Source organism: Pelodiscus sinensis, chromosome 26, assembly GCF_052426305.1.
Source record: "Pelodiscus sinensis isolate ZL-2025 chromosome 26, ASM5242630v1, whole genome shotgun sequence".
Lineage (NCBI taxonomy): Eukaryota > Metazoa > Chordata > Testudines > Trionychidae > Pelodiscus > Pelodiscus sinensis.
In genome coordinates, this window is record NC_143077.1 from 14,607,049 (window position 1) to 14,621,052 (window position 14,004).

The window sequence follows — 14,004 nt, forward strand, 5'->3', positions numbered from 1 at the left end:
ACACCTCTCTCCCACCCCACAGCCCCACCATTCCAGTCCTGGCGCCCTCCCCGAGTTCTGCCAACGCCCCTATGCCCAGCCTGTAGCCCCTGGTTATTCCAGTCTATAAAGTGGGGAAGTGGTGGGACAGGACTAACAAAACGTGTAGATGGTATCGTGAGCTTTCGAGGGCACAGCCCACTTCTTCAGATGACGAGAGTTATGAGTTGGGGACGTGTACACTTTTGAAGTGTCCCAGAACTTTTGGGTGCCTGCCAGAAGAGAACTGGGCTGAATTTCCCACCACGTGCCAAGCTGGTTACAGCTGGTGGGAGCAGCAGGTGCTCGGAAATCAGGCCCATGGAGTCGCATGTTTGGTATCCAGAATTAAGGGACACTTCTGGAGAGACTGGCCCAGGGGACTCGCCCTCGGTCAGACAGCAAGTTAGGACCAGAGCACGATCCGGAGATGCCTGCCTCCCAGGGCAGCACATTACTGGGTGTAAGGGAGGGTGGCCAGGCCTGAAGGCAAGGGTTGAAAGGAGACCTTTGCCTTAAAAGGCCTGCAGGCTCCTCCTTCCAAGGCCTCCTGGTTCCTAGCGGCTACACAGCCAATTCCGCAGGACGGGGAGACCACTTCCAGCACTTGCTGGCACCAGACACCGCCTCAGCCTGCATGCGCTTAGCCTCGCATGTTCTCCTGACAGAGACTTTCAGACAGGACCTGGGATCCGCAGGTCTAAGGATCCTCCCCGCTCCCTGCTGCCCAGCTTCTGTGAGGTGTTACTACGGGGCAGCACGAGCCGGCCCTGGCACGGAGTCCCACCCCAAGGGAATAGCCCCATCCCATCCTCAGCCTCCACCGCCGCAGAGCTTGGGCCTCCTGGGGCCTCGTTCACCAGCTCACTCTGCAGCCGCCTACAGGGACACCGAATGGGCGGACGGGTGCAGCGTCGAGAGAGGAACGGCCCAGTGGGGCCGTACGGGACCAACTCCACAGGGGCCTCCCGCACCGTCCCCCCACCCCCTCACCGTGTGTCACCGCTGCCAGGACAGCAAAGGCTCCCAGACTTCAGAGCCCGGGCAATGCCAGGGCAAGGGCCACAGGAGCTTCGGCGCAGGGGGTGTAACCATCTCCCATTGCACGAGGAGGCACCCTCCAAAACTAAGGAAGAACCTGACCTCTCGCAGCCCAGCCCCTTACAAGGAGGCCCCGGCCCCAGCCCCCACCCCGGGCCCCAGCTCCCCCGATCACATACCCAGACTGGAGCCATTTTATTCTGCTTCCAAAACACAGAACTGCAGCGAAGCTTGTGTCTTGTCCCGATTTTCCTAGCTGCCCTGGGTTACCTGCAAAAGGCTCCAGCGAGTTCGGAGCCAGATGTGACTAGACTGGAGAGACTTGGGAGGCCGGGGAGGGGAACGGACACAAAAGCTCAGAATTGGGCTCCGGTGTGCGAGGCGTTTTGCTGGCAGCGCAGCCGGCCGGCTTGGCAGCTCACAGACGATTCCTTCCCTGGCTCCGGCTCTCCCCCCTTTTCTGAGGAGGATGGGCAGGCGATGTAATTTCCTTGGCCCAAATTCAATTCCATCAGCGCAGGAGTCCGCCGCGCTCCCCAAACACCACTCCCGGCTCCGCGGAAAAAAACCGCACACGCACACACATACACACACGCACGCAACCATCAACAGCCACCAACAATAGGCGGGAAGGCAAGATGTTTGTAGCATCCCCTTCCCCCACAAAAGACTTACTTTAAGCCCCCCCCAAAAAATAACCTCCTCCTACCGTCAACCTCTCCTCCTCCTGCTTTCATTCCCCTCCCCATTGCACTGTGCCCCCGAGCACCATGCCACCCCAGCCTTCCCTGGCACTGCTGCCAAGCAACCTTGGCATCCCTCCAGCTGGTGCCAGCTTTATTCTCTCTCTCTCCCTCTGTCTCATGCCTTCCTTGCCAACCTCCATCCCAACTCCTAGCGTCTCTGTCCCCCAGCTCCCTCCCACCACCACCCCCCGGCTGTTTCCCTTGCTTTGCAGATCCAGGGAGTGAGCCAACAAAGTAGGAAGAATCAAAAATTCCCAGCAACTAGTTTACTTAAAAAGAGAAAGAGAAGAGAGAAAAAAGCAGCAGTTCACCAACCTCTGAGTGCAAGCCTCCCCCCACCGCGCAGGCCAATGCCCGTCTGACCCCTCCGAGATGCCCGCCTTGTGCCCGCTGTCTCCAGGAGCTTCCGAACGTCGGGAAGGGGGCAAAGAGAGGGGGCGGGGCAGAAGAAGGCGACAGAAGACCAGGCAAGGAGGAGGCTGACGGGAGCTGGAGATCTCGCATCTGAGTGGTGCCAGGCGTTCCCCTCCCTCCCCCCCCCCCGCCCCTCCTGCCATCGTGAGAACATCCGCGGGCAGCAAAAGCAGCCAGTCTTTTATATGGCACCAGCCTGCTGAGGTGCAGAGCATCATGGGACAGGGAGAGGGGAGGAAAAAAAAAAAAAGAATGGGTGGGGGGAGATGGAGAGAGACAGGCAGAGAAGGAATGAAAAATGACACGCAAGTTTCACCTCCCAGGATGGCCAATTGGTGTCTTCTGAGAACAGGGCGTAGACCCTCCCGTGGGATTTAAAGAAAGGAGAAACCAAGCTGCTGCCGGCCCTTCCTAGGTTAAAGGAGACCAAGGCAGAAGTCTGGGCTCCCCATAAGCCATGGCCACTGGAGCTCGCTTCTCAGCAGCTTTGTCCCGCTGCAGATCCACACACCTTCTGATTTGGAAATGGTGCTCTCCCCCACGGACGCCTGCAGAGACAGAAGCCATCGGTCCCGGACGGCAAACCCTTTGTTCTCGCCACAGCTGCCATTGCTCATCTCTGAGCGGCAGGCCATGGACCTCTGAGCGACTGCAGCCCCTTCCAGGGGCAGGAACAATAAAAGACCCAATTTTACATACACCCCCTCTGAAGGGAACCGCCAAACTTTTGGGAAGAGGAGAAGAACATCCAGGCCAACTCACCTGCCATTCATTTTAGGAGCCACACTGTTTGTGAAAGCATCTGTAGCGCGATTTACTATCTTGTTGGCCTTATTAACAGCACTGGGTGTTGTTAAAGCAGAGGATGGTTGCAAAAACCCCAACAAACAGGGCCTGCTTTCCTGCCACAGCTCTGACCTTTGCTTGTGTTTCAGAGGACTTAGAACTAGCCTGGTCAGTTTCACCCTGGTGGCTAGTTCGTTTCACTTGCTCAGGGACAAGGAGTTCCAGAAGCCCATTTCCATAAAAGCTGAAAATCATGAAAGCTTTTGCGTTCATTGAGAGGCTGAGAGTTTGGCTTTGCGGTGTCCTTTCTTCCCCAGCCTTCCTGTACTCTCACCTGTTGGCCATGTTATTCCGCACCGTGTACCTTCCTATCTCTCAGCGGAGATTGGCTGCAGAGTTGACAACTCTCATGATTTTAACATGAATCTTGCAACACATTAGAGTGTTTCTTCTCAACCTCCAGCTCCTGGACTCCTGGGATGCTGTGAGACTCTCCCCTCCCTCTAAAAAAGCAAGTTCCTAACCCTCACGGGTGTGGAGTAAAACAAACCCCATGTGCTCCGGTGCCAGCGTGCAAATAAAGAGATCCCCACCATTTCTTAGGTTTTCAGTATCAAGACTTTGAGAGCCAATCACATGACTGCAGGGGTCGGACTCCTCCCCCTCTGCTTGAAACAGGTCTTGCTGCAACCGCTGAAGCGCAGGAGGGAACTGGAGGAGGGCTGGAGTAAAGGCGAGGAAAGCCAGCTGACCACAAAGGAACAGACGTGGACATCGACAGGGATCACTAACAACGTTTGCTCTGGATACGTCGATGAGAATAAAACGTGGAGAAGGGATATTAACCTCACGGCTCCAATTACTAGGGGCAGGGTGAGGCCTAATGCGGGGGGCAGATTAACAATACCTGTTGCGGGGTGCATATGCCTTCCTCTATGGCAGCTGGCGCTAGCCACTACAGGAGACAGGTCCCTGGGCTAGGTGGCCCTCGGCTGTGGGTCCCTCTATGCTCCTGGAGACCCAGCAGGTTGAAGGACAGACTGACAGCCTGAGCTGGGGGAAGAGGGGAGGAGAAGCAACTCCCCATTGCACGGATACAGTGATCAGAGCACACAGATTCACTGGGAGCCCACTGAGGGGGCATGCACTGGCAACCAGCCCAGAGTCCAAGCAAGGCTAGAAGCAGATGCAGCCTCGGCGAAGCGTAATGCCTTCGCTGCCCCCTGCTGGCCAGTAATGGCAGGGTCAGGGCATCTGCCTGAAGGGCACCAGCAGCCCTGAGCCAGGCACCACCACACCCACACACTCCCCTCCCGTCGCCCTGCTGAGATGCCCCAGCACACCCGGCAGCAGGAAGAGACACGCTGCCTTTGCCTGGCTCCGACCTGGGCGAACAGCTGCGAGGCAGCGGGGCTCCGTGCCAGCTGCCCGACTGACAGAGCAAGTCCCCCATGAAGCCCCTCCAGCCTCGCACCAGCATCTGAGTGGGAGCCAGCCAGGGGATGGGGGTGGGGGTCATCCACCTTTCCCCTCATGAGAGCAGAGGTCTCCAGGGGCAGAAAGCCAGCCCCCCGCCCCTCCCTCCATGCCCCAGCCCCATTCACTCAAATGCTATTGAAATACAAGCCAGCTGCTGGGGAGGGGGGGGGGGGCAGCACTCACTGACCAGTCCGACAATTAGCCATGGGGGCCGGGGAGAGCAGCCAAAATTTCCCTGTGGTGATTGAGGAGGAAGTTCTATGGAAATTAGGAAGGTGGCAGCTAAGATATTTACTTATTCCCACAATTTAAGAACTAAGGGGTCATCAAATGAAACTAATAGGCAGCAGGTTTAAAACAAACAAAAGGAAGTTTTTCTTCACTCAGCGCCCAGTCAACCTGTGGAACTCCTTGCCAGAGGATGTGTTAAAGACTAGGACTTTAAGAGGGTTCAAAAAAGAGCTAGATAGTTTCATGGAGGTTAGGTCCATCAGCCAGGATGTGTAGGAATGGTGTCCCTAGCCTCTAAAATGGATGACAAGAGAGGGATCACATGATGATTACCTGTTGTGTTCCCTCCCTCTGGGGCATCTGGCATTGGCCACTGTTGGCAGACAAGATACTGGACTAGATGGACCTTTGGTCTGATCCAGTCTGGTCGTTCTTATGCTCCACTGCAGGAGAGTAGGGAATTCTCTGCCTAGTGACACCTCGCTATCACTACCTGGATCTCAAAGTGCTTTGCAAAAGGTCTCACAAGCCCCATTTTGCTCAAGGTCACCCAAGAAGGCCAGTGGCAGAGCTGGAACCAAGGCCCAATCCATTTCTCAATTCACCAAGGCACACTGCCCCTCTAAGTATAATGTAAACACTATTAATAAGCTCACCAACCATCTAAGACCACTTTGGCCATAACCAACCTGCCTGCAAAGTCCCAGGAGTCCCAGCTCCCAGAGCTGTCTAACCACTGAGCAACACGCCCTCAGCCCCGTCTTAACCAGGACTGGAGTGGGGATCGACGGGACGTGTGAGCGAGTACAACACAGCCTAACGCCTAGCGTAGCAGCCCCGACACTAAGCTTCACCCCGCCCGGCTCTGTCCACGTCAGCATCAATGCTGCTTCACCCAGGGTTTTAGATTCTGCTGGCCAGCCTGGTGCTACACCCTTTCATGTCCCAGGCACACCAGGCCTGGGTACAATGTCCTCATTCTCTCTTTCCTTGTGCTCTCCTGCCGTCTGACCTGCAGTCTCCCACACACTGTGTAAGCTCTGTGGGGCAGGGACCGTCTCTGGAGTCTGTGTGGCCCTAGCACAGGAGCTGCTGCGCACTTGGGTGAGATGCCTAACAACAGTGCACCGTGCCCAGCTCCCTGCAGCCCAGGTCCACGACGGGCTAGTTTAGGCGCAGCTGCAGCACAAATGGATAGAAAGTGACACGGTTAGAGGCTGAGCACGCTCACACCTGGGATACAGAATAGTAATAGAGATGTAGCCGTGTCAGTCTAGTCTAGCTGAAACAAAAACCAGGACTTTAAGTGCTACATAGTCCTGTTATTTGTTTCACCTGGGATGCAGACACAATGCTGCCAACATCTGGGATTGGTCCTGCCTAGATCAGAGGACTGGACTTGATGACCTTCGGAGGTCTTTTCCAGCTCTATGAGTCTATGATCTCAAGCAAAGAAATCAAAGCTGCCTCGCTTGGCAGGGGACAGAGTTCACCCAGGCTTGGCGGTGTGTGTGCCGAGAAGTGTGCACAGTTTTAGAACTGTGGCTTGATGCTTTCGGAAAGCCCCCCAGGAATGGTAAACCTGACATTCCCCCACCCTTCCTCCAAGGGGCGCTGCCAAGTGCCAGCTCTCCATGCAACGCACTGCAGGGGCCATCCTCCCAGAAAGCGGCAGTGGGGCTCCATGGGCCCCAGAGGGCAGCGCCCCCTTATGGCTCTCTTGTACACAGCCCCCCCTGCACACTCCTCCATCCCTTGCGCTTGCCAAGTCTCCTGAATAATCTAGTTGGAATAAGCTTACAAGCACTTGGGAGGAGATGGCGGAGGGGGCAGGGAGGAAGGCTTCTGGGCATCCTGCTCATCCTTTCATTCCTCTGCCGTATCCTAGCAACGCCATCTGTTGCCATGGAGAGCACAGCCCACCCTCCTCTCACTGCATCAGCTGGATGGGAGCCCGTTGGCGATGGGGCCTCATTCCGCAGCACAGCACAGCTCACAAACAGGGGGCAGCCCCTCCTCCTGGGAGGACCACCTGGAATTCAGCAGTCCCCCCCCTTTTTCTCCAGAGCATGAAGAGGGGAATGACACAGGAAGCAGCCTCTCTCGCATGGATGCTCGGGCCACATCGGCCGGGCCTCACAGCACAGGAGGGCTTAAGTGGATCAGCCCTGCTGGGAGCATCCTGCCCATTCCCCCCCCCCCCCCCCGCCTGCCTCTTGGAGGGTATAGACATGGGGGCTCCCCCTGTGCCACACCAACTGCCTTGCTCTCTCCACCCTGCTCTGCCCGCAGCCCCAGCCCTGCCTCCCCATGAGAGATGTCTAAAGTTATCCTGTTTCCCCAGCCACATTGGCAGCTCCTCTGTGGCCCTGCTGCGGTGGCCCTGGGAGGAGGCAGGCGGGACCCTGGTCCCAGCAGGGGTGCTCCAGCCCAAGCACGCTGTTAACGGTTATCACAGTGAAACTGTTTTTACACCTTTATTCCCCAAGGAGCTAACTGGCTCTGCTCCCGCAGGATGGGGGAGCCTCCCCTCACAGCAGAAGAGGAGGCAGCTGCTACCGGGACACGGAGCCGTATGGCCGGATGGGGGTGCTGGCCCCCAGACGCTGCTGGTGCAAGGCAGAGAGGTCCCTGGCACAGGAGGGATGCCAGGCTTCGGGAAGCAGGACATGCCTGTACGATGCACTGCAGACTACAGAGCCACCCGAGGGAAGCTGCTGGAAATCAAGGGAGGTCTAGGGAATCACGCCAGGCCCTCTGCCCCAGGCATCTCACTTCCCTCTGAGTCACACCAGCCCCCCCCCCATGACTGGCAGCAGCTGGCACACAGCTCCCTTTGCCCCCTCCCCCCCCCCCCCCCCCGGGCTCCACCACACCACACCACACCCAGCTCATTAGCAACACAGGGTGATTACCAGCCAACAGGGCTGACGTGGAACATGAGCTCCCTGGGTCTCTGCAAGTTGCCAGCAGTCAACCACTCACCACGCAGAACCCTCTGTCCTAGCTGGGCACCTTGGGGAAGGCGCCAAAGACACAAGCTGATTCAGCCTCTCGTCTCCAGCTCCGGGCGGGGGCCCAGCAGCACAGGAACGAACACTGGCATTGGCCACATTGGGCTTGGACCCGTGCCACCCACATTGGCCTGGGCTGTTGTAATCCCCTGGGGGCGCCGGCTCTTCCTTCCAGCCGCAGGGCTTTCCATCTGCAGTCAGGCCTTTCGGTGAGATTTGTTAGCCCGCTGGTTGCCCCTGGCGGTGCCAGTGCTCAGAGTGTGTGTGAGGCAGGGAAGGCTGCTGGCAATGGAACCTGGGCCAAGGGCAGTCTCCAAGCTATGGCTCTGCTTGGAGAGGAGAGTCGCACTGGGGGGCACCCAAGTGCCAAAGGCATCAGCTCTCCAAGCAGATCCTAGTGCCAGAAAAGGGACCTCTTTGTTCGGGGAATAAGCTGAGCTCAGTGACTCAGCAAGGCCTGGACTCCTGGCCTGCCTCCCAGCTTCCTCGCCGGGAAAGGGCAACACAAGGAGACTGGTCGCTGCAGGGGCAGCGTTCATCCTGCCAGGCATGTGATACAAAAGACTCTGAGCTCTCCCTTTGTCCAAAGCAGCAGCAGGGCTGTGTGGCTCGTCCCATTGTGCCCAGGGATGCAGAGCTCACACAACACCATTCCCTTGTGGATCTAGGATAGGAATAGTCCCCAGAGACCTCCCCCTCCCACCTCTGATACACAGCAGTTTGGGACAGGAAGTGAAGAATGCCACAGCCAAGCCACACAACAATAGGGCAGCATTTCAGGCGCCAGGGCACTGTGCCAGCCTGGGGACGGCGCTCATGAGCCTCCCTGGCAATGCGTATGGAGAGTGACCACTGGACTGGCACCCGGAGATGGGGGTTTAATTCCCCGCTCTGCCAGTCTCATCATGTGACTCTGGGTAAGTCACTGAATAGCACTGGATCAATTCTCCCCTTTCCTCCTCCCACCCTTTATCTGCCTCGTCTATTTCAACTTTACTTTCTTTGGGGGCAGGGATTCTCTGTTCTTTTGCAGAAGACTCTCCATCTGTATGTACAGCACCCGATGCAAAGGGGCCCACCTCTACCTGCTACTGGCTTACACAGAATAGATCAAACCAGCTCATGTCTGCCAGGACCACAGGGCCATCCCGAGGAGTCTGCGGGGGAGAGAATCGCCTTGCTGATGCACCAAGTACACACCAGATGCGACCACCTTTGCTTTACATCTCCCCCTGCTCCGGTTCCTACATCAGAGCCCCATTGCTTGACCCTTTTAGACCTAAAACCCAGCTGAGTTCCCAATGCTCTTCAGGAGAAAAATGGCTATCAGGGATGATGAATTTCTAGCTTTTTTCCTCAGGCATGTGAGTTAAACCAAATATTTTGACAAGAATCTAGAGAAAAGATTCACATTTCCTCTCTCGCGGGAGGCACCAGATCTCCAGTCATCCACAGAGTCTTCCAGGAGCAGACAAGACCTGGATTTTTAGTGTTTAAAAAAAAGCCACCAGAAAAAACACAACAGAACAAACCTCCTTTGCAGGCCTTCTTTCTACATCGCCCGGAGAAGAGGAGGAATGAGAGAAGGTTAGAGGAGAGAGAAGCAGGGACTATATGAGTGGGCACACATCAAATCCAGAGTTAGGTTAAGACTTGTTAGTCTCACCACGGGAAGAGTGATAATGTAGAACTCTCCTGCCGGACGGACTTCCACATCCAGGGACTGCAAACTCCTTGGGGTAGAGGCTGTCTTTTCATTCTGTTTGTAGAATGCTCCTGATGTATAGATTGATCGACTGCACTCACGATTCAATAATAAAAATGTTCAAGAGACCAAACAAACAAGCATAGCTAATTTACTCATAGACTTTAAGTTCAGAAGGGACCATTATGATCATCTAGTCTGACCCCCTGCACAGTGCAGGCCACAGAATCTCACCCACCCCTCCTAGAATAATCCTCTCACCTATATCTCAGATATTGAAGCCTTCAAATACTTTGAAGACCCCAAGATGCAGAGAATCCTCCAGCTGTGATCTGTACCCCATGCTACAGAGAAAGGCAAAAAACCTCCAGAGCCTCTGCCAATCTACCCTGGAGGAAAATTCCTTCCTGACCCCAAATATGGCATTCAGCTAAACCCTGAACATGTGGGCAAGACTCACCAGCCAGACACCCAGAAAGTTCTCTATAGTAACTCCTATCATCCCTCCATTGACCTATTTCCCACTGATAATGAATGGTCAATTAGTTACCAAGATCATGTTATCTCATCAAACCATCCCCTTCATAAACCCATCTAGTTTAATCTTGAAACCAGATAAATCTTTTGCCCCCACTACTTCCCTTGGAAGGCCCTTCCAGAACTTCACTCCTCTAATGGTTAGAAACCTTCGTCTAATCTCAAGTCTAAACTTCCTACTAGCCAGCTTATATCCATTTGTTCTTGTGTCCACATTGGTATTAAGCTTAAATAATTCCTCTCCCTCCCTGGTATTGATCCCTCTAATATATTTACTGCCTAAAGGCAAAGTAGTACAATACAAAGAAGGAGACACTTGCACCCGACTTTTGGGAAGCAATTCTGATCACACAGTGTGTTCACCTCACACAGTAGGTTTGCTTTGAAGATTCACCTTCAGAATTATTTTCATTTAGAATAGGGTTGCTTACAAGCAAGGAGCACTTCAGACCTCACTTAAGATTCAACCCCCATTTCATACCAGCTCCTAATCTCATTTACCACATTCCAAAGATGCTTGGAGCAGTGGTCCTTCCCAGCCTGGCAAAGATACACCATGTCTTTTGATGCTTCCTCCTATTTTCTAATGCCAAAGCTGACTTCAACTTTGAAAAGTGTTGTGGGATACTTGACGGGGCCAAGCAGAATTGTGGGAGGAACACATGACTTTCAGTCAACTCAACTTCCCAGGACCTACGTCTGTGCATGACACTAATATGAGATACACGTAATACCTAGACATCGTATACCCCACATTAATAACTGCAGGCACTGGCTAGTGCATGGTGTCCTGGCCCAGCTCCCTCCTTTATAGCAATACCAATAATAAAAAGGGAGTGACACCTAAAATGTGTCTACACAGCAAAAAACCACCACCACCACCCCTCATGATGGTAGGGAATATCAGAGCCAGAGTCAACTGACTCAGTACTAAAAACTGCGTCGTAGCATCTGGGCTCCAAGACCGTCTGCCTTCACTGGGTTTCCAAGGCCTGAGCCTGAACATTTCTGGTACTGTTTTAGCCCAGTGGCAGAAGCCCACTCAGCTGAGCCAAGCCCAGACTCTCGGGGCAGGCTGGGCTTAGTTTTCACTGTGCAGGACTTGCCCTGAACAGCCTGCAAAGCCTGTGGACCCTTGAGCTCAGCAGAGTCCAAGGGCACAATCTAGGCCCTGGTTATTTTCAGGTCCCCTTTAAACCAAAGAATCTGAGACATGCTGCTAAGATACTGGCCTACACCTCTGAAAGAGGAGGGGGTGCTAAATCCCCACCCCTGAGCAGTGAGGTCTCCCCCTTCCCCAGCAACCGTTGCCTGGCCTATCAAGCTGAGGCCCTGCAACTCAGTGCACCTTACATCTGCTCAGAAAGATTAAACATGTTGCACAAAGTTACACCTCCCCCTCTCCCCTCCTGCTCCTCAAAGACAAAGGAGCCGCCTGGGAGTTGAAATGTGTGCACACAATGGAAGGGGGAGTGCGTGGGTTGCATGGGGGGGGGGGAGCACGCCTCCTGAGGAAGGGCAGTGTCTTAAAGACAATTTCACAAGCCCCCCCAGCTCCCTCCAGCCAAGACTGGGCTGAGTGAACCAGTCTGGGGGGGAGGGGGAGCTGGAGAGAAGCCCCTGCTCCTCCAAATCCACTTTCCAGCCACAGCCTATGAACTTGGGTCATAAGAACCTTTACCATAGAGCCTTGGGCTCCACCCCCGTCCCACGCCAGCCTCCCTCTCGGAGCCCATTTCTGGGCCAGCCTGCACCTGGAGTCCGCCGTGGAGGAGAGGGGGAGAATTTCCTGCCACGTTCCTCCAGTTGCAACTGGCCCCTAACCCTGACAGCCTTCCCCCCGCAGCAGCCCACGTGCAAAGTACCTGACACGGCGAGTCTCTGCGCTCTGCCCGGCAGGGCTACCTCCCGGCTGGGGAGCTCGAGTTGACCCGGCATGGCTGCAACCACCAGCCCCGAGACAAGCAGAGCTGCACGCAGGGGATCAGACTACCCCTTGGCCGGCGTCCGCGTGCAACTAACTAGCCCGCAACTTCCTACCACAGTGGGCGTGGCCAGATGGGAGGAGCTAGGGCAGGGGGCGGGGCTAGGGGGACCTGGGCTCCCCTCCCCGACCCATGGGAAACTCTGAAGAAGTGCATTTTCACAGGGGTCCTCTGTGCGCTGAGTTTTCTCCCTTTAAGGCGTGTCATCGTGGGTTTATTTGCAGGGCAACCCAGGGTCTCCTCTGTCACCCAAGCGGGGAGGGGGGAAGCTCATCAAGTGCTCACAAAGATCCTGCGGGGGAGGAGCCCCGATCCTGGACCTGTGGATCCTCGGGGCAGGGTATGGAGCTGATGGGCGAGCAGGCTAGCACGCTGGCGTGGGGCGATTTGCTAAGTCATCGCTCGAGCTGGGTGGGAAACGATGGATCCTTTTATGATATTGAAAAATGCTCCTGAATTGAGACAAAAAGTCAAACTCTCAGAAATCTTTGCCAGTGGAAAATCTCAAGGGGGGGGGGGGGAACCTGGTTCGGGTCACTGGGAATGTTTTGTTTTGCTCCTTTAGGAACGTCTTGATTATGACCGATTTTTAATGTTTAAACTATAATTGGCTTACAAGTGGAAAGGACATATCACTTCAAGCTGGACAAGTGAGATTTTTGTCATTTAAAAAAAATCAAAACAAAACATTTTGGCGTTGTCCAAACTTTGTTTTACCCCTCCACGGTCCAGAAACCTTTATCGACCCCCCTGTGTCTTATGAACAGTCTCCATATTTTCTGACTGCAAAAGCCTGCCCAGCTCTGGTCCCTGCTCCCTTCTGGAATGTCCAGACCTACAAGTCTGGGCGAGCAGATGCGATTTTCAAAAATGACTAGTAACATTTGCAGCCTCAGTGGTTGAATGGTCGTCATAAAGAGGCCTGCTTTTCAGTGAGGGTGCCCGTGCTATTTGTCAATCCCATTCAAGACTGGTCACTTAGGCTATGTCTACACTGCAGTTATTTCAGAATAAGCTATTCTGGAATAGTTATTCAGAACTAGTTTATTTCAAAATAGCACATCTACACTGCAGGGAAGCCTCAAAATTAGTGGAAGGGCAGTCCATAATGTAGACATGTTAGCTCGATTTACAGCCCCAGAAGGAATAACTTAGAATGGCCCTGTTGAGGGGCTGTTTCAAAATAGCAGAAGTGGAGCATCTACACACGCCTTATTTCAGAATAGGCATTATTCTTTGTAGAATGATGTTTACAGAAGTTGGAATAAGCCCTCCGTTATTTCAAAATCATTTTGAAATAACAAAATTGCTGGGTAGACACTCGCATAGTTATTTTGGAATAACAGCTGTTATTCCAAAATAATTTTGCTGTGTAGACACACCCTTAGGAGCATCTCTTCCTGACAAGCCTTAGATTCAAATATATTCTGTTTTTCATTGATCTGTTCTTTGATTGCATGCAGATTGCTGGTAGATCAATAGTAATATCGAAGGATGATAGTGTGATGATGGTGGCTGCCTTCTTGGCTAGCTCATGGGGGACCTCCAAAGCTTCTAGCATGAGCTAAAGAGTCAAAGCTCTGCAGGTAGGGACTGAAAAAAACTCCTATCTATGGACTGGCACCCAAGGAGACTCATACCACGTGCTCATCAGACAGTTACAGTAGCACCTCTACAGTGCATCATGGGTTTGTGGGAGCGTTCTGTAATTGTTCTTCACAGCACAGGCAGGGTCACTATTCCCATTTCACAGCTGTTGCAACTGAGGAGTAGAGCAGGAAGGGGATCTGCATGTCAGTGGCAAAGCCAGGTTGGGACAACATCAGACATGGGATTTTCCTCTCGATTATTAATCTGTGCCTCTTCCTGATTGTATCATATCCGGGTATTTACTCAGATATTCAGCATGCAGTTTATCATTCTCCTGGGGGCTGGATATAGTGGTGTTAGATTGTATATGAAGATGTGACCTAAACCTGTCTCCTGGTTAATCTTATGCATGTTCTGAGAAGGTCGATTGGTAGAAATCCACATCCAACCCAGGGGCT

General features: G+C 53.9%; 1 protein-coding gene across 3 annotated transcripts in view; it reads right to left on the reverse strand.

Moving 5' to 3' along the window:
* Positions 1-12,012, reverse strand: part of LOC102454183 (uncharacterized) — a 76,194-nt gene extending 64,182 nt beyond the window's left edge. The window contains exon 1 of one of the 3 annotated variants that reach the window (XM_089773507.1): positions 11,837-12,012. In XM_089773507.1, coding sequence (XP_089629633.1) covers positions 11,837-11,909 — 73 coding nt within the window. In that variant the 5' untranslated portion in view covers positions 11,910-12,012. The remainder of the gene's footprint in view (positions 1-11,836) is intronic. The other 2 variants (XM_089773508.1, XM_006111966.5) reach the window with 2 other exon arrangements.
* Positions 12,013-14,004: the final 1,992 nt, after the last annotated feature.